This window comes from Puntigrus tetrazona, chromosome 15 (assembly GCF_018831695.1).
Source record: "Puntigrus tetrazona isolate hp1 chromosome 15, ASM1883169v1, whole genome shotgun sequence".
Taxonomy (NCBI): domain Eukaryota; kingdom Metazoa; phylum Chordata; class Actinopteri; order Cypriniformes; family Cyprinidae; genus Puntigrus; species Puntigrus tetrazona.
In genome coordinates, this window is record NC_056713.1 from 883,550 (window position 1) to 910,019 (window position 26,470).

At 35.9% G+C, this 26,470-nt stretch overlaps 1 protein-coding gene across 2 annotated transcripts in view; it reads left to right on the forward strand.

Moving 5' to 3' along the window:
• Positions 1-26,470, forward strand: part of gab2 (GRB2-associated binding protein 2) — a 55,696-nt gene that overhangs the window by 2,798 nt on the left and 26,428 nt on the right. The window contains exons 1-2 of one of the 2 annotated variants that reach the window (XM_043258926.1): positions 19,171-19,233; positions 24,197-24,500. In XM_043258926.1, the coding sequence (XP_043114861.1) occupies positions 24,236-24,500 (265 nt within the window). In that variant the 5' untranslated portion in view covers positions 19,171-19,233; positions 24,197-24,235. Of the gene's footprint in view, positions 1-19,170; positions 19,234-24,196; positions 24,501-26,470 lie in introns of those variants that run through there. The other variant, XM_043258925.1, reaches the window with a different exon arrangement.

The window sequence follows — 26,470 nt, forward strand, 5'->3', positions numbered from 1 at the left end:
TGTGACTGGTCCTCAAACTTTTACCATAGCATACCTTTTTGACATTTGCATTATTTAATCATCTCCGTATTCATGGTTTTTCTAAGACGGTAAACTTGCTCTGCGGCTCACCCGGTAACAGAGTGAAACACAAGACATGATAAAAGAGCTCAAAGACGCGTAGAAGTAAGTTAAAATGACATGATTGCTTCAGCAAATGTTTTTATTTGATGTTTGCTTTTGTTAAACTCTCTGTTTACTGTAGGTGGTACTTTATCGTTTTAAAACGTCAAAGAGTATTAACCTTTAGTGCCACTCACTGGACATTTTAATTACGAACTGCTCAGCGGCTCTGTTTCACCTCGTAAGTGTTATTATGTCCAAAAACAATGTCAATAAAGGCACATATTTGCAGCGAGCCTTGGCTGCAAAAATAAAATATGGTCATTATTTTTTCACATCCGTTTCATTTTAAAGCTGCGTTGGAATTTTGGTGGCGCTGTTGTTGAATGTCAAGGCTCGCACAATTTCACGTAACAGCTAATGACATATAACGACAAACAATCAAAGAAATTGTCGTTTGTGACCCAACCACGTGTTTGGTCTGCAAGACTTTTCGATCTTGAGAACTTGCATCCAAAAATCCACACAACTAAAGGTTAAAACAGGCATTCAGCAGGCAGCCTTAAATCAGCTGAACAGGGAAAAGCCTGTGCCAAAGGGACTAATTGTCTCATCTAAAAAATTCCTTTCACTTAAACAGGCTGGCGCTGGACAATGACAACCATTAAGGGCACTGAATTGATGTCATCTGACATTACTGACGTCCTAATGCAGAGAGTTATTTTAAGCAGCTGCGGATTTCGGCATTCCTCTTGTAAGGTGTTTTTGGGAGAAAAAGAACCGGACGACTTCTGCCGGTTAATAACTGATTGATCCTTTCACATGTTTTTGGATTAGTAAGAGTTTGACTCGCATTTAGGTTGTCGTTGGCGTCCTTCGGTGTCTTTTGAAGTTTGAGAGCGAATACCAAGGCAAATACATTAAGGGAAATTTGACTAATGCGTTCTCAATAGTGATTGTGAGATTGTGCGTGTGTTATGGATGGATTAGTACTTCCTTATGCTATTCATATAAAATGTCCTTTGCTTTTGTTTTTCGTTCTTTCAGACTCATTTGGACTCCTTCAAATTACAAATAAATATTCAAGTAATAGGTCTGCTATATATAGTAATAAAAAAACACGCACACACAAAAACAAGCTTTTCATGCTTTCCTAGTTCAGGTGTCCTTAAAGTATAACAGGTAAATACACGCTTTAGAAGGTATCTCCTTAACGTCAATCCTCTCATGTAAATAGTATGCAAATACTCATGGCAAACACCCTGGGCAGTTACAGCCTAGTAGCAACAGTTTAAAACTGACGTAGTGAGCTCGTTGATGCTTTTGATGACCTTACTGAGAGGGTATTCTATATTTGCGTTAATGTTTTTTATGATATTTTTCCTGTTTGCCTTCATTTAATTATGCCTTTTTTTTTATAGAAGTATGCATTTGCAATGAAAGTATGACTGAGATAAAGAAATCTCTGTTTATATATCTGATGCATTAGAGACAGCATGAAAGAAAATGAGTAAATCAACAAACATCTGCAGCAATATCAGTCTCAAGCCCCCACTTGTTTTATCAGATGGAACATTTTGTATTTATGGTCCTAAATAGCCTCCTAATTCATGATGGTAATGCAAGAGAAAAAAAAAACTGTACAGTGAATCTTAAGAAAACATGTTCGAGTGAAGCTAACCACAAAAAGAGAGAATAATATTTTCTTAAAACGTTTTGCATAAGCAAAAGAGTTTGACCTATTTAGGATTTATTTTAGGACCGTTTAGATTTTTTCATTGTGATGTTATTTTCAAGACAATTAAGCCTCTTTTTTTGTATTACTGCAGTGTGTCAGGATGTAGTCATTGTTTTTAATTAAATATTATCATATGCCTAAAAACACTGTGCAAACATTATTATTATAATTTTTTATAGAAGAAACTGTATTCATGAAAACAACCGATATTGCATAGAAATTGTATACATTTCTAAATATTTAATTTAATTATTTAAAAAAATGTATATATATATATATATATATATATATATATATATATATATATATATATATATATATATATATATATATATATATATTTATACATTATTATTTGTTTGGAATTAGAAATAATTATCCTTCTATAAACCTTAGGGTCCTAAAAATAGACTTTGTGATATTCACCCACGTATATTTAATTCCATCAATAAGATTGTCCCACTTGTCCGTCTAACCTGTGAAGCCATGCCAAAGGCTTTGTCACTAACTGCAATAAAACCGAAGGTCGGAAATGGACAATTCTGGCATTTCCCACCACAGCTTCTCATTTCCTTTTCATACAACCGCCATTGGCTTCCTCTGTGTCGGCTCTCATTTGAATCTGTTGATCATTTGTAGGCATTATGAGTGCCTGAGCAGAAAGAGGTGAGGATATCTCAACTGTGCTTGTGTAACATGAGCGTTAGCAGTAGTTGGTACCACCCACTCTCCTGGTCCTGATCTGACATCACCTCCCAAACATGTCTGTTTGCATAATCCATCGCTACATTCCTGCATGATCGTATCGGGGGAAGTGTTCTCTCTCTACTCCACATGTCCTCCCTGCACGGTTTTGTTGTGTGGAAAGTGTACTTCATGTGCATTTGAAGTTGTTTGCGTGTCTGGGTGGGGGTCAGCAAGTTTCCAGAGCCGGCGCGCAGACTCAGCCTCAGAGTCACCGTGTCAGCTGCCGACCGTGCTGTTGTTTTGCAGAGGGGCGCTGGGAAGTCCTTGCCCTTCGAGGTCAGATCCGAACACCTCCCAGTTCCTGCTTTGACAGGCAAACCAACGCTCAAACAGACATTCTCCTTGTTTCACATCATCTGACACACATTGGATTTGCTCTCTGAAATTGCAGACAGCTGGATGTCCTTTGAGTGCTGGGAGATGCTCAGCGAGTGTGTCCATTAGGGTTGAGTTAATGAGTCCGCGCAGATTATCATTCAATGCCTGGGAGTCCAGCAATAGTCACTACTAGGGGTGGTTTTGGAGATTTTTGCCCATCTTAGAGGAATATTCTGGGGATCAGCGCTGTTGAAACTCAATTGACAGCCCTTGAGGCATAATGTTGGTAACCACAAATATCTATTTCCAAGTGTGCCTCCTTTTCATAAAAGTAAACGAATAAATACTTAGATGTCTGGGTTGCTGTGAGACGTCTGCAGTGAAAGTGAAAGTCAACATTCTTTTACCACAATGTGGGAAAGTTGAAAGTTTCACATCCTCCTAAATTTTTCCCATTTATTTCCTTTATAAATGCCTTAGCCTTCATTGTTGCATTTAGTTTTTTATTACTATTATTTTACTATTACTCAATATTATTGTATTTACTGTTTCATTAGTATCGCCGCAAGACATAAATCATATCGGTGTTAACGTGATTTTAGTGTGAAAAAAAACTCGAAACCCTTTTGCTGTTCTTTTTCCGTCAAAAATGGCTGGCCAAAAATGGCTTGTAAGCCTTTCTTTATACTGTTGCCCTATCCGTAAGCCCTCCTCTCAACAGAGGAGCCAATGGCATTCGAGTATCATCGGCACGGGGATCGGCATCTTTAGGTTTCAGTGCCATAGAAAACATCTGATATGAAGATCTCAAGAATGATGTGCCTGGGGTACTTGTAACAGTGATTCCAGGTATCCTGAGAGCATAGGCAGTATGATTTATTTTAGTCCGCTTCCTAAACCCAAACAAGACAGAGGAAACTTTAATGTTCTGGTTGTCATACCGTCATTGAGTTAATGTCAGAACGTCATCTTGTGCTTCAGCAAGGTACTGTATCTTTGGCTAAAACTGGCTAACGTTAAACGTTACATTAAACTGTTCTCTTTTCATGTACAGTCTAGGTTAAAAACACTTTAAAGAAGGTCTACATTTTCATATTAGACTGGTTAAATGTAAATTCATTTAACTATACCCTTCTGTATGTACAGCGTTAATCATTGTTTCATTGCGATCTGTAAATAAATATAGGGCTAACATGGGCTTACACGTCAATCGTGGATTTAAACTTTTACCAACTTCTTTTAGTTGGCGCAAGTTTTGCATTTCTTTTTGAAAATGATTAATTGTAGGACTTGTAGTTATCAGTTTTAGTCATATGCATTAACATTAAAATCCAGATCAAAAAGACTGGAAGACAACATAAAGGTTAAAGCTACTGTATGTTTTTTTTGACACATTTTTTGCCATGAGAAGATAACACTGTAAATCCCAATACTCCAAAAGCTTTGCCACTGAAATAATATGCACATTTTCGTCTAAAAATTAAGCGATTTCCAGAAATGTTGGGTCGTTTTGTAAATTTGAATAAAATGAAATCACGTGAGCCAATATCCAACGGGCATATCCACGGGCATCCTACAAAGGTCTTCGGCCTTGGCCCTAACGCTCAGAGATGCCTCCATTTTCTCTGAATCTTTTGAATGATGATTTGCAAAGCGTTTGAGAGACTCTGCCTCTCTAAGACATCCTTTTACAGACCCGATGTCAATTAGCTTACTAGTCGCTAGATGTTCTCCCAGCTGTTCTCCTCTGTGCCAAATTTCCTGAATCCTGTAGAGCTTCATTTCATGGTATAGCCCCAAAGCGTGTACAATATGAGTGTTAGCATGATTTCTTTCCTAGTTCAAACCAAGTTATTTCCAGTTTAACTAAATGGTTTTGATGACATAATGCTATAAATCCTAAAATTCTATGTATTTATTTATTGTGGCTCGGTGTGGGGGCTTTGTTTTGTTTGTTTGTTTTTTGAGGAACAGAAAATCTTTAGAAGGTGGAACCCATTGCTTTATCCATATGTATCTAATCCAATATCACATCTCTCACCTCGTAGCTGACAAAACAGGCGAAAACAGTAAACAAGAGTACGGACGACAGTGATGATTGTTTCCTGCTTGTCTCTATATCTTACTTTGTAGGAGACATAAATTACATCATTTATCCACAATGGGTTATGGCTTCCTTTATATGAGCCTCTTATTTGACACACTTTTTCTGACCTTTCATTAGTCAGGAAATTACAGTCAAGATGGAGGATCTTTATATAGTAAATAGCCCGGCCTTCAGCATGTCCTGTGGAGCTACCTGTTTGTGTTCTAAGCTGAAAGCTCAACAGCAGCGGTAAGCATGTTCCAGACTTCCTCTGGATGGCACCTACAGGAAATGTTCAGCCTGAGGTCTCATGAGGAGGGGAAATGAGTGGGACGTGTTTAGGGTTTTTGGTGTTTTTTTTAGTGCATGAAATCAAAGTGTGTTTTCATCAAAGGAAATCAAATTCCACCGATAGTGATCTTGTGACAAAAAAAAAAAAGCTTGGCCACCTTTCATTATTTTTTATTGTCAAGGCGTCAATGTTCGGTTCGATCCTGCACATACGTACTTTATACACCATATGCGGCCAGGCTAAACCTTTAGCAGCTGACAGGAAAATTTGTGTGTGTGTATCTAATATATAGAAGTTTACCATAAGTCAGAATACGATCTCTGATCGCTGTCTCTCAAAACATCCATTGTGTCTCGCTGCCTTTTTTAGCTAATTTACAACTGGGTGACATTCATTTAAGTCTTAGGCATGTGTCTGCAGTCTTCCAAATTCGCAAAGTACGCTAACTAATTATGTAGACTGGTAAGTAAAATACTTTTATTGTCCTACAGCTTGAAAAGTTTGATATAAAATAAATAAATTTATACTATATTCGTCCCGTGATAATAAATGGAATTATAATGTATACATGAAAAAAAAGCTGAATTTGCTAAATTGTTTGGCAGATATTGTTGTGTAAATTATGCTATATATTACTTTTAATTTACTGCATAAGAACATTAATACATTTGAAGTTTGATTTACTTGTTTTCTCATTTAAGAAGATGCTTTGAAAGATGCATTGTAATTATCATAATCCATTTTTATTTTATTTTATTGCTTTTAAATTTAATTTTTAATGCACAATATTTATTTTAGAATATGGCTTAACATATCAACAGTCATTCAAGCTGCAGTGTTGTCTTCTCCTTCATAGAATACAATCATAGAAGAAAGCTTTTGGGATGCAAAATGTTGCACCGGCATCGATTGATTTCTAAAATGACCCTGATAACCTCGCCGTCACTTCCCAGAAAAATTGGTTTATTCAAATGGACACAAATTCCCAATGTTCTCTGTGTCCTAATGCTCCAGTGCTCAAGGGCTTTGTGGAGATCTATTAGTCGATTACGTTCTGAGATGATGAGCAGTTATTATGGAAAGTGATCATTAAAACATTTGCCTGTTTTGACAGTTGCCCTTACGAAACAAAAATATATGCGAATATACTGGAAGATAATGCAATATTTGAAATAATATATTTCGATATGGGACTCCAGTCCTTATATTTTTCGATATTCTGCAATATATGCACGAACCATGTATAGCCATATATTGATCCATATAAAATATATATTAAACAATAAAGTGCTACATAGCTGTGTTGAAACACTCATTTCTTTTTATTAACACATGGCTTTACATTCAAAATTAAATGTCTCAAAAATATATTTATATGCCTACAAGTGTCCCAAATTCTATACAGATTCAGGCAAATTAACGTCCGCATTTAATCATTCAGCAGACACTTTTATCCAAAAAAACCTAAATGAGGACAATAGCAATCAATCAGCAAAAGAACAATAAAATGTTCAATATAGTACAGATGTATTTTCACATATATTTAGTGGATATTATCAATATTATATTTACTATATATTAATATATACACACATTTTATGTGTATAATTATGGGATATATACATACATATATTATTATATATTACACAATATATTGTGTAAGCAGTATTATATGCTGCAATAGAAGTGACCAAAAGTAATTAGTTACTAGTTACTATTCACAAATAGTTAGTAACTCGGTTACATCTTTATAAAAGTAAGAATTACTAGGGAAAATAACTATTGCATTACTTTAAAAATATGTCAAATAACTTGGATGACCGATATTAAATATTAAATTAATTAAATGGACTTTTTGAACATTGTACACTAATACAAAACAAAAATATATATAATTTAATACTGAAGATTTTTTTACATTCTAGCAGACATTATACCAACAAAGCACAATTTGACTTAAAATTAATAAGTTATATTACAAATAACTAAGAAGAGCATTCTTTTTTAAACATTAGAAAATATTACAGATCCCAATTTGAACAGTATGTGTGAACAATATAACAAATGCATTAATAGAGCTATTATAATTCTTATTGTCTTAATATTTAATTTTATTTAACAAAACAACGTTAATATTACAACCCTAACATTTCTGAACGTTGATGGAGCTTTTATTTTGAAGGAAACTCACAGGAAGTCCTCAGTGCTTCTTTTTTCGTCGACAGCAGCAGATTTATAAATTATTGTCATTACTAATTTGGGAAGATGCATGTATCACATTGTCACCTGGCTTACAAAAAATCATAAAAGAGTTCAAAAATATGTCAAATAGGAAATGACGAGTAACACGTTTTCAGCGCGGTTTCTTCTCGCTGTTTGAATAACGAGACTGAGCTCCTGCAGCGCCGTTAAACATGTATTAGGAAACGTGTAATTAGAAAATATGTAGTTGTTTAAGGCCATTTTGCCATTTCATACAGTGACCAGCAACAACCACCCCTTCCTCTTCTCATGGAAAACATGAAGTACTGGTTTTTGGGTATCGGTGCTCGTAATGCATCTTTTCCCATACAAATGTGACTATAGGAACTATATGGGGTCACATGACAGAAATGCGCTTGATTAAAATAATGGGAGAGGGGCTGCATTGAAGTCTTCTTCAGAAATGGTCCCAGGACAAAGCCCTGTCTTCCCGAAGCTACTTATCACAGGTCTGCGCGAAATATTACCCCCTGAAGCAAATGACTACAGCGTGATGAAAGCTTTAAAAAAGTTGTTAGCACTACTAGGCAAGGACTTGCATTTGAAAGCGTTTGTCATAACTGCGGTTTGATTCTTAATGAGCAAGATGAACAGGTTTTTCCAAAAAAAAAAAAAATCTTTTAATAACTAAGTTCCTAAAGAACTACGCAATCCACGAGTAAGAAGGCATTTTTACCAAAATTATTATTGTTGTGGTTTTGTTGTCACGCAAACGTTTTTACTTAACATTTTACTTTATTTAGCAAGACATCTGACATTATTTTTGTATTGTATGTTCTTTTTGTATTTTTGTCTTTAGCATTATTTCAGATTAATCTTGTGTTATTAAGTCAGTATTTTGTGGTATTATTAATGATAAAATTCATTAACAATTGACCATAAACAATCAAGTCAAAATCTGGAAATATTAAGCAGAAATATTTCAAGCTAGCTCCATTTTACTGCTTTTTTAAAGTGTTTTCACACGATGTGGTACAATCAAAAACTTTTTCAAGTTGTTATTATGAGTGCTGCAAAGAATGTGATTTTTTTTCTCATAATTACGGTAACGCTAACACGTTTTTACTGATAACAAAAGTATTGTTGGAAGCCTTGTGCGTTACACAAAGAAACGCAGAACCAGTGTATCTTCACACGCAAGTATCATTTTAAACATGCATGCCACAAATACAACCGTTTTCTTTAGGTGAAAGGAACCAAAAGAAATGGAAAAGCTAATTAATGCACCGTTAAATCATCTAATAAATCAGCATTGTGTTCAGAGTTGATGTGTGTGATACTCTTTATAATTTCTGTTAAGTCATTATCACCCAGCTTTGAAATGCAGAAGTGGCCTGTTGCATTTCTCCCCACGCGGATCAGTTCGCACGCTGCCGACGGACTGGTTAATCATTCTTGTTGTCATCGGGCAACCTGAATTTCCGACGTGTTTATCTGCAACAAAAATCAAGCCAAAATGAGGTGTGAAGTTCTTTGGTTAATGCCGTCAAACTGCTGCATAATGTATTTTGCTTGCACTAAACATGCAGAGCAAGAAGCTGAATTTATGTCGGCTAACGCCACAAAATGTAGCTCTGAATGTTGGCATTTAAAAATATGCGAAAATCAAAATCAAAAACAACAGCAAGCCTCAAAAACTCTTAAGTGCTATATTTGCCTTTATGTAATAGTATTTTATTGCCTTATACCATATAATTATGGTGTTGTTTTTGATCTTTTAAAACACTGTTTTGTTGAATATTACATTCAAAGAATTAGAAGGCCGGATAGAAAAAGAAAATGCAGCAATTTGTTTATATATATTACTGTTTGAGTCTGATAAGAAAAAGTCTCTCATGCTTATCAAGGCTGCATTTAATTGGATCCATTAAAACAGTAATATTGTGTGATTTTAAGAACATTTGAAGCACATGTTTCTATTGAAATACTAGTGCTGGACATCCAAAATAAATGTTTTCGTGTACATAATATACCGTGTGTATTTAATATGTATAATGTATATTTAAGTACACAAACACATACAGTATACATTTAGAAAATATTTACACGTATGTATATATATTTAGGTTATAAAAATTGACATTTTGTTACTTGTACAACTTAACGCTTCCGTGCCGAATGCTTGTATGTAAAAACTGGTTCATGGTTTTCAGGGCAGTGCTAGTTTCTAAGGTAGTTGCTAGTGCGTTCTGGTTGGTTCTTTACAGGCTCAAGTCAAAAAATCTCAAATTTGGGTACGCTTAAACAAAAGGCTTTGTGGATGGAAAACAACTGTGATTGTGCCATCCATGATTTTTGCATATCGCAAGCATCTTCAACTTTCAGTGCACTTTTCAAAGGTGCGCTTGATTGCAACATCTCCTATTTCACAACATGCGGTTTAAACCAACGTTTACAGGTCAGCCCGGCTTGTTTATGTGACTGAGGATGTGGCCCACCTTAAGCTCATTTAAGTCGCACCATTTGACTTTTTATTCGTCAGGGTACATTCATGTACGATACCGCCTCTGATGAAGTCAACCTGACAAACGAGAGAGGCTTCAGACGGATTACGTCGTACGCTCATTAGAACGCCTGAGTCAAACCCAACTGAAGTGTGCCCTGCTGACTCTAGTTCAGCTTTCAAACACAAAAACAGCACAGATGGCAGAGAGCAGAGGAAGTGACACAAAGAGTTCTGATGAGCCAGAATGCTTTGCTGTCACTCAACGCATGGCGCTCTGAATGGATCAGGGCACGCGTTCAGCTTCGCCTTTAGAGTTTTAACTACTTTTTCAAATACGAGTGGGTGTCGACTAAATACATTTGATTGGATCAAGCTATCACCGCCCATTGGCTTCATTCAGAGGTGACGCATGTGTCTTTTTCTCATCAGGGCTCAATGTTTAATACGTTTGCTGGCGCTCTGCACCTTGTCGAGGAGACTGTTGGCCAGATGAATGCAGAAGGTTGCAGTTGCAGCTCGACTCATCAAGCAGAATAAGAGTCTAATCAGCTTAATTGGTCCTCTGTCTTTAATCTGTCAGTCTTTCGCTCCTTTTCTCGCTTCCTTTTTTCGTCTGCACTTCCTCCCTTCCCTCTTTGCAAGTGCTATGTGATTCTCTTTCAGTAAGTAACTGCAATCGCTTTTCATTCGGTTTGCTCATCACCAAAACTCATGATGCAGTAGAATGTTAATGAGATGATTCTCATTCATTTCGACGGAATTGACTTGATTTGAATGCACCTGTATATTCATTTCTTTTTTAAGGATTTTTAGTAGTATTTTGGCTATAGTGCTGTCAAACGATTAATCACAATGAATTGAATAAGTAATAATAAATAACTGAATTCCAAAATAAAAGTTGCATGTGTGTAAACAATTATATATATATAATTATATATAACAATCGTAATATATAATTCAATAGATCATTTGTTTTTGTGAAACATTACATAATACAAACCACTAATAACTGATGATATGTGTAAAAATCTTGAAAAAAACAAAACATCTTTGTAAAATTAAAAATTATTATTAATAGTATCAACATTACTGACTTGCAAGTAATGTCGTACGTGCATCACATGACCAAAGTTATGTGAACACCCGCTTTCAATGAATGTTTTTCGCTATTTCAGCTAAATCCATTTGTAACAGGTGCATAAAATCAAGCTTACAGCCACTGCAGCGTCCTCGGACAAACATTCACATTTGTACATGCTGCAGTGACACCCACTCTGCCGCTCTCACAGAATGCCACCTTTCCAACAAATCAGTGTGTCAAATTTCTGCTTTGCGAGACCTTTCATGGTCAACCACAAGTTCTGTTATTGTGAAATGGAAATGTCTAGGAGCAACAGCTCGACCACAGGACCACTGTGTGCTGAAGAGTGTTACATGTAAAAAGCAAAGATCTGCAAAGATCTGTTCACCATGCATTTCATGAAGCCTAAGTTAGTTTTCTGGTTTAAGCTGGTCTCCCATCCTGTTCAGGTTAGTCTGTTTTGCCAAGTTCAGAAGGGTTTTGGGCAATTGACCAGCTAAAGACCAGATTGGCCTGCCTATAAGAATAACAAACCAGCTGAGTCTGATTTAGTTGGGGTTTTTTTTAGCAGAGCTCACATTACCATGTGTGATACAAAGTATTGGTGGGAGTGATGTAAAGCGTGCTGCCGCTGGACTTTAGGGAAGTGGAAACCCATTCTCTGGAGCAATGAATTACACTTCACCATCTTGTAGTCTTATGGATGAATATTGCTTGGGTGAATGCCAGGACAACGCTTATAGTGCTTTCAGTTTAAGCTAGACCCCTTTGTTTCAGTAGTGAAAATCTAAAAAAATATACTGTATATATATATTTTAATTTAGTTTTGCACATGTGCTCATTTTTGGGACATACTAGATTAAACTTGCATGATTTAAGGTTAAAAAAATATATACTGTACATTTTGGAAGCACCTTCTGCCTGAAAACCAGTTTCGTGCTCATGTTTTTAAAGCACCTCTTTCTGAAACGCTCTGCTCTGATCGGTCTGCTGGTCCAGTCTGTTGCGATTGGTCAGCCGCTTAGAGTATTTGTCGGAAATGTAGCACCCCTACCATAATTGTGTTTTAGCTCCCGAGGCTTACTGTAAACAGTATTAAATCTAAGGTAACTGTGGTGTTGTTACTGGAAGTCTATAATTTTTCTCACAATAAAAAAGCTAACAAACTCTCTTCTCAACACAACAAAATCACTATAGCCAACTTTTCAACATCATCCAAAATGTTCATGAAGTCAGATTTTATTTAGGCCTTTATTCACATATAAACACACATAGAGCACATCAAATATGAAAAACGGAAGCTGAATCATCAATGATTTGTATGTCAGTGATGAAGCAATATTAAAAACCTCAATCAGTTGGTATCTGCATTTGCTATATATGACGGTATCCTTATAGGCCCCCCTGGTTAAATATTAAGCATACTAGTGAGTGTGTGTGATTAGAGAGTTTTATATGTGCATAGAATGCAGCAAAGCTGAATGTTGAATCTATGTTTTAACTAATAAAACTAGAGGATTTTCGTGTGAATTGCAATGGGAAATTAAGAGCTGCTCCATTGTGACAAATGCTCATTTGCTCATTGTTTTCTACAATAGATTGCATATAAATTTCCACCTCATCCAAAGTCATATGTAATTTATGCAAAACCTCAAAGCTTTAACATGGGGTGAAAATCAACCCACTGACAGTTTTAAATCATGCCAATTCCATGGGGAAAAAAAGCAGATTTGGCAGCCCTGCATTCTAAGTGTATAGTGCAAACCCTGTTTAAACTAAAAAAGGAAATCCTTTTGGTGTCCTGTTTAGCAGACAGATACTTTGGAGGAGCTAAAGTTGTTGTAAAATATGTGAAACGGCATATGCACACTGATTTTAAGGAAAATATATAAATGGTGAGCCATCTTTAGACCATACAAGACATTGTCAAATTTTTTTAACAACGTTCCAGTGTCATAAACCGATGTCACTTATGTAAACACAGAGACATGACACCTGCTCGGCATGCAGGAACTAGCCTGAATCAGTCACATCCATCCGTGTGTGTGTGTGTGATGTTTGCGATCTGCATGCAAAACATCTACTAGACCTGTCTGTTAAAACGTGTGAAGGGGAAAGTCAAGTACAACAAATTTAGCCACAAATTAGTGCTTGTTCCTTATATGTAAAAATGAACAGGACAACTTTATAGAGAAAAAAAACCAGCATATGCCGGTTAGGTATGTTTTAAAGCATGTCAGCTGGTTTGAGCTGGTTTAGCCTTGTCCTTTAGTTGGCCATTAGTTTAAGCTTGGTTCAGTTAGTTGGTCCTCAGCTGGTTTGATAACAGCAACAACAAAGATAATGAATAAAACACCCATATAAACGTAAATAAACCACAAAAAAATTATAATAAATTGAATGTACAGGGATATACTAGCGTGTGGCATGTGGGCAGTGAATAGGGTGATAAGTGAAAGGTAATGCACATACTTTTATTTTACAATGGGAGAGCTTTTAACTGTTCATGAGGTGGAAAAGAAACTTTCTTGGTATTCGGTGCTTTGTAGAGCCGACTAGAAGACAAAAGAAGTGCACAGGTCATACAGTGATAGCTGTTTCGGCAGCGCCTGCTAGGTTGACCTCAGTTGGCAAAGAATTACAACCTTTGTTGGGCCTTTTTAACAATGGAGTCGATGTGAGTGGTCCACTTCAGGCCCAGGAACCTAAATGACTCTACTGCAGCCACAGTGCTGTCCATGATGGTGAGTGGGGGGAGTCCACTCCTGAGAGTACACTGTCATCTCCAGCTCCAGGTTGTTGTGACTGCACTAGATAGCCAGCTATTTAACCTCCTGCCTGTAAGCAGACTTGTCTCTGTCCTGCATGAGACTGATGACTGTAGTGTTGTCTGTGAACTTCAATCGTTGGTGTAGAGGGAAAAGAGCAGTGGGCAGAGGACATGACCCTGAGGAGCGCCAGTGCTGGTGGTGCAGCTGTTGGATGTGAATCCACCTATTTTACTGTGCCAGGAAGCTGGTTATCCAGTGACAATGCTGGGTTAGTTTGGTCTGGAGTGTTGGGATGATCATGTTGAAAGCAGAGCTAAAGCCCACAAACAGGATCCTCACATAAGTCCTCGTTTTGTCTAGATGTTGCACGATGAAGTGTTGACTGCATCATGCATTGACCTATTTGCTCAGTAAGCAAACTGAAGGGAGTCCAAAAGGGTCCAGTTATGTCCTTCAGATAAGCCAACACTGACCTCTCAAATGCTTTCATGACCTTAGATGTTAGAACCACAGATAAGCGGTCATTAAGTCCTGTTTTCTTGAGTTTCTTTGGGATGATGGTGGAGCATTTGAAGCAGGCAGGGACACCTCCAGTGATCTGTTGAAGATTTGGGAGAGAGGTCAGCTGGTCAGCACAGTTTTTCAAACAGGTTGGAGTCACATGGCCTGGGTCTGGTGCATTTCTTCTCTTGTTCTTTCTGAAAACCTGGCGCACATCATCTTCACTGAACTGAAGGGCAGGTGTGGAGGAAATGGGGTTTGCAGGAGGTGTTAATGGTTGTACGGAGGGATGTTGGCCTTAATGCTGGGGGAGGGTGTCTTGTAGTTGATGATGTCTTTCAGGCCTTTCCACACTGATGCAGGTTTATTAGCAGAAAACTAGTTTTCTAGCTTTTTAGCGTAGTTCCTCTTGGCAATTCTACTTTGCGTATTTAGTGTTTTTCTAGCCAGTCTCTTTTTCTGTAGGTGTCCTCTTTGGCCAGATGAAGATGTCTGAGTTTTGCTGTAATCAATGGCTCATCATTGTTGAATATTAAATGCGAAATGGTAGGGATTCACATACATAGTCATAACTTTAATGTTACTGTTTGTGGGCTTCCAGTGTGATATTATGCAATGCATCGATGCAATTTGGTAGGCTACAGGACAGCTGTAGTTATCAGGCAGTGTGATTTCTGTTAATTCACACTTTTCTGTACTTTTCACACTTCTGAGGGATACATAATCACTGGCCTCAGAGCTGCTCGGGCTGAAATTTTAAAAATGCTTTTAACAGCTTTGCATAATGTAGACAGACATAAAGTGCATGCTTCCTTTTTCTTTAAGAAATACTGAGTGGGAGTACAGTGTTTGTCTTACTGACATAAAAACCTTTTGCTATTCTGTCGATTTTTTTTAACTCCCTCTTTCCCTAGAAGTAAGAAAATCCAGACAAGGTCTAACCTATTTTAACTCTTTTCTTCACAGCTTAGTTGATGACAAGGGCATAGTTTTGGTTGAAGTGTGGTCTGTTTGGTGGAGTAGTACTCACTCATACTCACTCTTAGATTTATTTGTTTGTTTGTTTGCTTGCTTATATGTTTACTTTTGTGAAATAGTATTTTGTGTTATCATCTATGCAGTAGCATTGTAGTTAAACTAAATTGTTTTATCACTTGTTTTCATAGGATATATACGCAATGTATTTTATATTATAAGCTATAGTTTGGCAGAATGTTCTAATTCAATATGCCACTCTAACTTAAAATGTTCTTGTATTGATATAGTTTAGTTCTTAGTCCTTTACTGTTCTTTAGGCTCTTAATGATTTATGTCATACTTTGGAATATCTGAAGGCCGTATAGCATAGATCTTGACATTATTATTTGTTATAATTGGAATAGCCTATTAATCATTACCAGACCAATATTTTTTTATAAACTCTTTTAATGTTTTGTTAAAAAGTTGCCTGCCACTGACAGCGTTTTTTGATGATTTTCATCAAAATTTGACAGCCTTTTGAATATTCTCCGCATATCAAAATAAAGAATCGAGCCTCAGATTTTCATTGTCTTCAGGTGTGTCTTGTTAATTTAGTCAATTACTTGGTGTATTTATTCCCTGTGTGTTTCAGTTCAGTTTGTCAGATCATCATGTGGTTATTTTCTGTCTGCCTGCCTGCTTACAACTAAATTATGTTTATTTCGTGTTTGGAAGATTAAAAGACTTATTTATGTTATCTGCTCGTCTAGCGCTCCTTCTCTCTCAGACCACACCGTGACAGTGTGTGTGTGGGTGTGTGTTCTGTGTATATGTATTATGTATGTACAGTATATATTTAGAAATTATTTTAATTCATTAACGTATTGTAATTTATTAAAGACAATTATTAATATAATGTTATTTAATATTAAATTATTTAAATGCAATTTTATTATAATATTTAGTAATCAGAAATAAAATAAAATGAATCGTAATGTTGTGTGTGTATATATATTTAACTATATGTAGACTTTAATGTATTATTAAAATATCTAAATACATTTTTTTAGAAATTTTTTTTCTTCTTAATTAATTTCAACCTTTTTTACCCTTTCAAAAAATGCATTCCAGAGAGTGTTTCATTTTCAAAGCTCATTTGTTTACTTGTGATTTTGTTTCATTCAATTTGTGGATCACAATTTATTGATTTGAAAATATACAAACTCGTGCAGTCATCTGTGTCTTCAATGTTTACGGTGTTCTTTAACACATATTATTTTCTTTTTCTGTCTCTCATTCCTGGAATGTGTGTTGTCATGTGACCCTGTTATCGATTAACCGTTACCTCTGTGGTCACTGCTTGCTGGACAACAGCATGTCAGATGAACATTTTATGGAATCGTGGGTCGACTTCATGATATAAAACTAATTCAGTTTCACAACTGATTAACAACGGGCTGTACAGAGATGACAATGAAAAAGAAAGAAAGAGAGGCAATATTGGAGTAAACAGGAGCTACCCATGTGACCTACATAAAAGCAGCTGCTCGCCCCGAAGTTTGCCTGGCCAAACCGCCACTGTCTGCTTTAAAACAAAGACCCCAACCGCCCCGTGTGCTGCTGAAGCCTGACCTTTATAAAAGTAGAGTCTAGATGAGAGATGCAGCTCAACAGTCATCTGTTTGCTCAGCTGTGTGTGTGTGTGTGTGTGTGTACTACAGGTGGAACACCTCAGGTAGATTATTTCCCCTTAAAAGATTAAATGATGTTGACGACTGTGGCCTTTTTAATGGCCTTTGTTTAATGTACAAAATGAAACAAAACATACATAATAATAATAAAAATTATTAGTTGAAAATAATCATTTTTAATATGATTTTTTAATACATTTTTATAGACATTTAAACAAATTCTACTTGATTGTTTATATATCAGTAAAGAGAGAATAAATGAAAAAGTAAAACAAGCAAAACAATATTTTACCGTAAAATAATACTGTAAAATAATCATTTTATTTGACAATAGCAATTGTAAATTTACTAATGCATTTATTTTGATGAAAGTTTTTGAATACCCATCTATGCCCTAATAATAATAATAATAATATATAGTAATATTTTGCTATTAATAAATTGCAACAATAAAAATTAATGACTCTAACTTTTACTACAAAAACGCTTTTAATGGGTTATGCATAAAATAAATACCACTAAAATAATTTTTCATTACCATTAGCACACTGTTTCCCAGTGCCTATAAGTGGGCTTTCTGAGTTCCTCTGTAGATCACCCAAGTTTTTTTTGTTTGTTTGTTTCTCTTACAGTATTGTTTAGTGTCTCTATAAATAGAGTGTGTGTGAGTTATCGGCTCAGAGCAGACAAAGACCTCTGGCCAGAGAATAAACAAAAGGCTTTTTTTGCATCTAATTTTAGAAAGTGATTCCTTCACAACAATTTGGATTTTCCCTTTTCCTTCTATGTTTCCTTTAGACAAATCTAAAATAGATTTAGCTTGTTTTAATCTCAGCGAGGGGTTTATTGAGCAACTGGATGACTAAGAAATTATTTTAGAGCGTATTCCGCATAGACGGCTGAGTTTATGATGAGCGCAGGATTAGACTTGCCGTGTTTGCCGTGATTAGATGGCGTGTGTGCTGGCGAAGCGTCCTTGAGGATGGACAATCAATAATCCACCTTTGGATTCATGCCATTAACGTGCCACGCATCAGTCATGTGACCAGTTTCCTCATTATTTTTTGTATTTTTCCCAGTAATACATAGACATTTATAACGTTACAAAAAGTTTGTCTATATAAAACGTATGTCTATATAAATATATGCATGTTAATATTTAAGAAAGATTCTACATTAGTACATTGTACTTAAATTAAATTACTACTCATCCCATAAAACAATGCAAATGACAAATAATTATAGCACAAAGTTTAAAGTAATTGATTGTATTTGTAAAGAGTATTGTAGAACGTATTGGTAGACATCATGGACAGAGGCATAATAGAGTAAAGTGGTATTAGTTCAGAGGACCGCTTTACCACTGAGATCTTTTAGAGTTTTAGAGAAATTTTAGTAAGAGCTTCCTGGAAAATCTTTCTGATTTTCACCTCACTATCACCAACTTCTGCAACAGGTTTTCCATCTTCTCTATTTGGACTTCTCTAGTTCTCTAGCTTCTAACTTTCAGTTTCTAGCACTAAAAACACTTCAAAATAACACAACACTTGTGAAATGAATTACTAAAAAGCAATTCCAGGGGTCCACAAGATTTGATGTAATGCATGCGTCGTATATATGTTTGTGGAGCTTGTCGTTCCTGTCACTTTCACTGTATGGAAAACTAGACAAATCTCAGTCCTTATAAAAAGGCTCTTCTAATCTGAGACCAGCAGTGACATATGTGCTAAATGTGGTAGTTGTGAGCCAGCTGGGTCATGCAGACCTCCTTCAACCGATCTGGGCTCTGTTCCAAATCTCATTTAGCCACGTTACAGCCATGAGAGTGCCATAAATTCAAATGAGAAGAGGGTGAGATGCACTAAAGTGATTGCATCTCTTTCCCTCTCCTCATCTCTCTTTCCATCTCATTTTTCTTTCTTTGCGCTCTCACTCACTTGCCCGCTCGTAAAAAAACAAACCGATCAGTTAGATGGATTAAAACTGGTACGTCTCTGCGTGCCGTCAGGTGAATGTTACGTCATGTTCTTTCATGTTGACTGTACATTGCGCTTTGCTCTGAATGGGCGTGGCCAGAGGTGCTTTTGAGGGTGGAGCTTCTCATACCACAAATGCTGCCACACCAAAAACCACAAACAAGGATCTACTACGGATATGTTCAAACAACAACAAAAAGCCCATCCGTAACCTGCCCAGTCCAGTTATTAAACGACTGCGTTTGTCTGGAGCACAGATGAGGTATTTTCAAATCTGCCTAAAATTGATTTTAGCGAATCCATACCAATGATTGATTAAACTGAAAGAGAAAACACGTTACGCTGATACAGTAAACAATTCTATCACAGGAAAGATCGTTTCTGTTCTGTCATCATTTACTCACCCTCATTCCTCTCATTCCAAAGTCGTTCCATTACTTTTTTTTTTCCCATGAAACACCAAAGAAAACATTTGAGGAATGTATTTACTGCTTTTTTTCGTATATTAAAGAGAGAAAAAAACGAAACAAAAAAACACTTCCTTAAAATATCCACAGTCCATACAGTTGATGAACTGTTTTATTTTTCGTGTCACAATCGACGTCATAGATATTATACTATTAATAAAGGAATAGTTCACCCAGAAATTATAATTTGCTGAAATATAATATGTATTCACCCTCAAGCCTTCCAAGATGTAAATAAGTTTTGACATTTTGAGAAATATACATCACTTGCTCACTATTGGATCATCTGCATTGGATGGATGCCGTCAAACAGCTCTTTCAAAAAAATGCAATGATCTTGCCAAAATATGCGTCCATAATCCATAATAGCACTTCCTCCAGTGTAAAAGTCCACCTTCTGTGGTGCTCTTACATTATAATCCATGCACCACCATATTTCACGTATAAAGATCTGTGCATAATTCCTTATATACAATATTCCAAGCAATATTATGGATAGGTGACTGGTATTTTTTTAGCAGTGAGTAACAGTTAAGTTAAAATGATTTGATGGATTCGTTTATTAAACAAGCTGCTTTTTACTTCACAAGACGTTAATTGATGGGGATTAGTGTTAATTGCTTGTGATTATTGTGTTTGGACTCTTATTCTGACGGCACCCATTCACTGCAGAGAATCCACTGGTGAGCAAGGGATGAAATTCTACATTTCTTGAATTATTTTCTGATGAATAAGCAAACTGTTATGTTCTTTAAAATGTAAACACTGATTGCAATTTTAAATACTTATACCATGTTCACATTGTTGCACTTGGAGTAAAAAATTAAATAATAATAAACTTAAAAATGTTTTGAAGACTATTATTGTCAGAAAGAAACATGATTTGTTTCCCATAACAGATGTTCATTATTGGTAACAGTCCTGCTGTTCTGAGCTTTAGTGTTGAAGTGTTGATAAAGTGTTGCTGCTCTCTCAGCTGTGTGTAGACTGTGATGTTTGTCATTTATCAGTCTGCAAGAAATACACACAGGGAACATGGAGAGACTGTTTGTTTTCTGGCTAGAGGTTTGATCTTGTCTGATGAATCAGAAATAGAAATAACAGGTTGTTATTGCTGGAAATTATTTCACAGTACTGCGGAAGTCTTTGATCTCATCTGATAATCTGTTCTGATCAATGTGGCTTTCTGCTTTAGCATAATAACTAGGGCTGTCAATTTAATATTCATTTAGATCGAATAGATTTATATTTATGTATAAAGCAATATTAAACCACTACTACTATTGCTACAACTACTACTACTAATACCACTCCCCTCCTCCTCCTCCTCCTACTACTACTACTACTACCCTTACTCCTCCTCCTCCTACTACTACTAAGACTCTTACTACTACTACTACTACATCAACTACTACTTTACCTACTACTACTACTACTACTACTACTACTGCTCTTACTCCTCCTTCTCCTCCTCTTCCTACTACTACTACTACTAGTAGTACTACTACTACCACATCAACTACTACTTCACCTACTACTACTCTTACTCCTCCTCCTCCTCCTCCTCCTACTACTACTACTAAGACTCCTACCACTACTACTACTACTACTACTACATCAACTACTATTTTTCCTCCTACTATTCTTATTCCTATTACTACTAAGACTCCTCCTACTACTACTACTATATCAACTACTACTTCTCCTCCTACTACTCTTACTCCTCCTCCTCCTCCTCCTCCTACTACTACTACTACTACTACTACTTCACCTGCTACTACTACTACTACTACTACTACTACTACTCTTACTCCTACTTCTACTACAACTTCTACTACTAGAACTACTACTACAACAACTACTACTCTTACTTCTCCTCCTCCTCCTCCTACTACTACATCAACTACTACTTCTCCTCCTACTACTCTTACTCCTACTACTACTACTACTACTACTACTACTATAGTTGAAGGGAATGACCATTTTTAGCTATATCATTACATTTGTGTTGCATGTCAATTTACATTCAGAGAAGGGAAATTCCCAAGTAGTACGCATGAAGCACCTGTGTGTTCGTGCGTGAGTGGAAACCCTTATGTATATATTTGCAGAGGAAGTGTGCATGTGTATCATATAAAATGTAATGGACTGTCTAACAAAAAGTTTGCAGGCATGTGAATCAGTTTAAAGTATAAGCCGAAGCTTAACAAGAAGTCATATCAGAGCAGAAAACAGCTTCAGTTTTCAGATATTTACCACTATACTATATCTAAATTTGGAGGCAGTGTTAATTTCCTGTTTTGCTCGAACAGCAGGACAGAAACCTGTCAGCACATCCTCACTTCTCGGTGATCTGATGGTGGTCACATTCAGGGGTACAGCAGTGATATGATAATGTGGTGTACCAACAAATTACTATTTCTGTAGTACACAGTATACTGTGCACAGTATGCAGATTTTCTGTTGGATGATAAAAAAAAAAATTCTTACGTTCACAACCCCTTTTTCATAATCAGCATTTTCATTAGCAGTAAAATGACACAAGAAGTTAGCATTTAATTAAAAGGAGCACATTAATACCAAATAAGAAAAACAGATGTCCAGAAGCATTTTGTCACTAAGTAGTTTTTATATCTTTATGTATATATTTAAGAAAATATATTTTGTTTATATATTATATTTATGTATGATATAAAATATAAGAATATAAATATATAAATATATAAATGTAAATATTTTTTCAAATTATATACTATATATATATATATATATATATATATATATATATATATATATATATATATATATATATATATATATGAACAAATAACATTATGGTTTCACAAAAAAACATTAAGTAGTTTTCAACATTGATAATAACAGATGTAGAAAAAAACCTGTTTCCTGTTTCTAAAAATTCCTATTTTTGTAACTTTTTCAGTGCTTTGCAACCCATTTGTTTCGCTAAACTAAACGCGAGGTAGTAGAACAACTATAATGCAATAACATTTTAAATATTTCTATGCATATTGCATAGTGTTTCGTATCCTTTCTTTTTTTTGAAATACTAGTCAGTGTGCAGTGAATATTAGTTAGTGTGCAGTAAGCAGTGTACTAGTGTCTCAGGCCCGGCTGGAGTGAGAGGAGCGATGTGAGGGGTAGGTCAACAGCAGGCTTGAGAAAACACAGGATGTGTAGTGGGATCCATTTTCCGCTTCCTGTCGGACAGTGAGGCTGGATGCAGGACCGGGAAGAGCGGGGGTGTAGCGCTTAGTGGAAACAGTGTCCTTGGTTCCTTGGTTTGGTGGCGGAGGTGGCTCTGTGTGTGTGTGTGTGTGTGTGTGTGTCAGTGTTGATGGAAGAAAGAGAGCCTGTGGGATCCTGTGTGTCAGCAAGAGCCGCAGAGAGAGAGAGCGAGAGAGTAAGCGAGCGATATAGGGCGGAAGTAAATTTCTGGCATTGGGCCATAGAACCTATTTCCATCATCCGGCTCTTGCTTTATCTACTTTTTCTCTCAGAGTGGAAATAACTCTATACACAGGACATCTAAATGTTTCAAAATGTAATATTTATTCATTTAAACGTATTATTTGTATTATTTATAAGTACTGTGTTACTCTGTTACGTGCGGTTAAAGCAGAAGAGTCATTTACATTCAGATCAGGGAAATTCCCAACTACTACGCCTGAAGCACCTGTGTGTTTGTACACAAGTGGGAATCCTTGTATTTGTGTTTGTTCAAGTAGTATAGTGTGACTGGATCATCAAACAGTAGACTAGCAGGTGTGTGCGCGCCATTGTTGCAGTTGCCATAATGGAGTTCATGCAGTGTATCTCTGAGTGTGCGTGCGTGTGTGTGTGTGTGTGTGTGTATGTGTGTGTGTGTTTGTTTCCCCCTTAAAGCTCTATCTAAGCAGGAAACAGTGTGTGGGAGTAGCACCTGTCTCAAATAAGCTGCTCACACACACACACACACACACACTTACACACAAAATGGAACACACACCCGCAGAAACACTTGGATCCCAATCTTGGTTTTGATCAGTGTTAACCAAACACAAACTGAAGACTTATTTAACTGTTATTTTGAATGAGCACTTTAGGTTAAAAGGCTTCATATGTTGTTAGATATTTCTCTTTTATTGAATAAAATGAGAAAGATCCTAAAATTGTAATAAACTGTTACGAAAGGATCATAATAAAACCAGATAAGAATTTTTTTGGTGTACTGCTACAAAAAGAATGAATAATATCTTATGTTGTCATTTTTTTCAGTCAAATATACTGTATAAAGAAATTTTTTTTAGTTATTGTATATGTTACAAAAGGATTGAACTGTCATTATAGAAGCATTATATAACTATATATATAATAGTTCCATATATATATATATATATATATATATATATACAGTTTTACATATGCACTGACTTAGACTACATTTGTTTTAAATGAAGAAATATTAATACTTCTTAGCAAATATTCATTATTTTGATCAAACGTGACAGTGAAGACAATTATTGTGATTTTGTTGGATTGTCTATTAATCAAAGAATCCTGAAAAGGCATCATATATTCAAAAGGATATATATATATATATATATATATATATATATATATATATATATATATATATATATATATATATATATATATATTTAGACATATAGATCTATCTATCTTGAAGTCTTTCTGTCTGTCTGTGTATTTTGTTTGTTAACTTCAATCCTTCCGTTGTTGTTAATGCTGTGTCTGTAGGCTTGGAAGAAGCGCTGGTTTATCCTCCGCAGCGGGCGAATGAGCGGAGACCCGGATGTTCTTGAGTACTACAAGAGCGACCATGCCAAAAAGCCCATTCGCATCATTGACCTGCACTGCTGCGAGCAGGTGGACGCCGGCCTCACCTTCAAACGCAAAGAGTTCCAGGACAGCTTCGTGTTCGACATCAAGACGGCCGAGAGAACCTTCTACCTGGTGGCAGAGACAGAGGAGGAGATGAACCGCTGGGTGCGCTCCATCTGCCAGCTGTGCGGCTTCAACCAGTCAGAGGACAACCATCACGGTAAGAGGAACATCCTGGGCCACATTATGCTGCCTGTTATTTAACTTCAGCTATAGGCGATGTCAGTTTACCATTATCTGTGGTTTTACAGTAACAGTGGGCTATTTTTTCTCTGAGCTGAACGAACGACAGATAGAAAACAATCACAAGGAACCCGATTCCATATCTTACTGCTTTCCTTTTTTTCTCTCTCTCTCTGTTATTCGAGAAAGTTGGGCTGGACCGGCCTTGCCAAATGGATGCAGTGTCTGAAAGGTTTATTGATTTTTTTTTTCCCTTTTTGTTTTGTTAAAGAAAGAGAGGGAACGCTGCCCATTATTGCAGGCATGGTGTTTGTGTTTGTTCGAGTTAAACGCTGGTCATTTTTGAGGACTTTATCATTGTGGGATCTGTCAGCTTATATTAGTTCAAGTGCATTTTTTTACCGTAAAATAAGATACTGAAATCCAAATAAGCGGAAAAAATTATCTATGCATTAATATACACTATGTTATATTGTAATTTTAGAGAGAGGCTGAAATTGAGCGAACAATCGATGTTTGCGATGCTATTCATGAACAGCATCATTGATGATTATTGCTATAAAGGTGTGGCAACTTTAATATACACAATTATCACTCAAATCATCTTTATTATCTAGAGCAGTGCAAGACTGTTCTCTCTGTATTGTGTGTCTTTTAAAAAAAAGATTCTCCCTTGAACTAATTTCACACAGATTTTTGTTATCCATTGTATTATTGATGTGTGATGGATGATATGTGGTCTTTAGGGGGTATACATTAACTGCAGCAAGTGTCCTAGATATCACTGTATTATATGCTCCATGTTCTCCTGCTAAAAGATCAGTTTCCACGCACTGAGGTGTGTACATTTTCATTCGATGAGCAATAGAGGTCGACGGTCTTGGTAATGAGAAAGTCATGCACATTTTTTGGCAGTCACTGACCAAAGCATGAGAACCTTATCTGACCTTTTTCAGCGGGCCAGCCAGCAGTGCTTGACTTCGGGTCACGCTGCTCATACAAATACACCCTCAGCCTGCCTACTCACCTTCTGTGAAATTTATAAAAACTCTAAAACTACTGAGAGAATAAATATAAAAAAAAGTAGCTTTTATTTTCATTTCATACTTTTCTTAATGAAAATATATAATAAATTTAATGAAAACATTAATTTATTTATTGATTATTTATTTATTTATGCACTGACATTATCAGATAATATTATTTTATTTTTTAATGAATTCAATTCTAAATGCAGAAAGAATAAATACAAAATAATGGCTGTTGTTTGTTTTATAATTATATGAATAAAATAATCTAATGAAATGAATACTAGATTAATGGGCAAGCATTTAATTAATTAATTAATTGTATCTATTTACATATTTTGACTGCACTGACATCTGATGAAAACAAAACATAAACCTAAAGTACTACATAAAGTACTACTTTATTTTATTTTGAACCGAATTCTAAAAAAATAACAGCGAATAAATACAAAAGTAGATTTTTTCCATTTTATAATTTCTTTTAAAATTCTAAAATTAAATGAATACTAGTAATGTATTAAATACTATAAAATTGTCTTACAAATGTTACTGGATTTTGTTCATTCGCTTTAGAAAAATTACTGCATTAAAAACATCAGCTATATCTTGACTATTATAATATATAAAGACCACAAATATTACTAATGTTTTAGAATGACCCTTGTCATAAAATACCCTCCAAAACCCACATGTTTCTCATAGGTCCAGATGTGAAGACCCCAGCTGGCCGTGACATTCTGTGTTCTTACACAAACCAGTAAAGGCTGATTTAAAACAGAAACATTTTTTTATGAGATTCTACCACAGACTCCTAGAGAATGAAATACACAGCTTAACTGCAGCGTAGATCAGAGCGGCTCTGCTCCCCTCCCTAGAAAACGCACTCGACCTCTCTTTTCCCCGAGCAAGTATCAAGTTG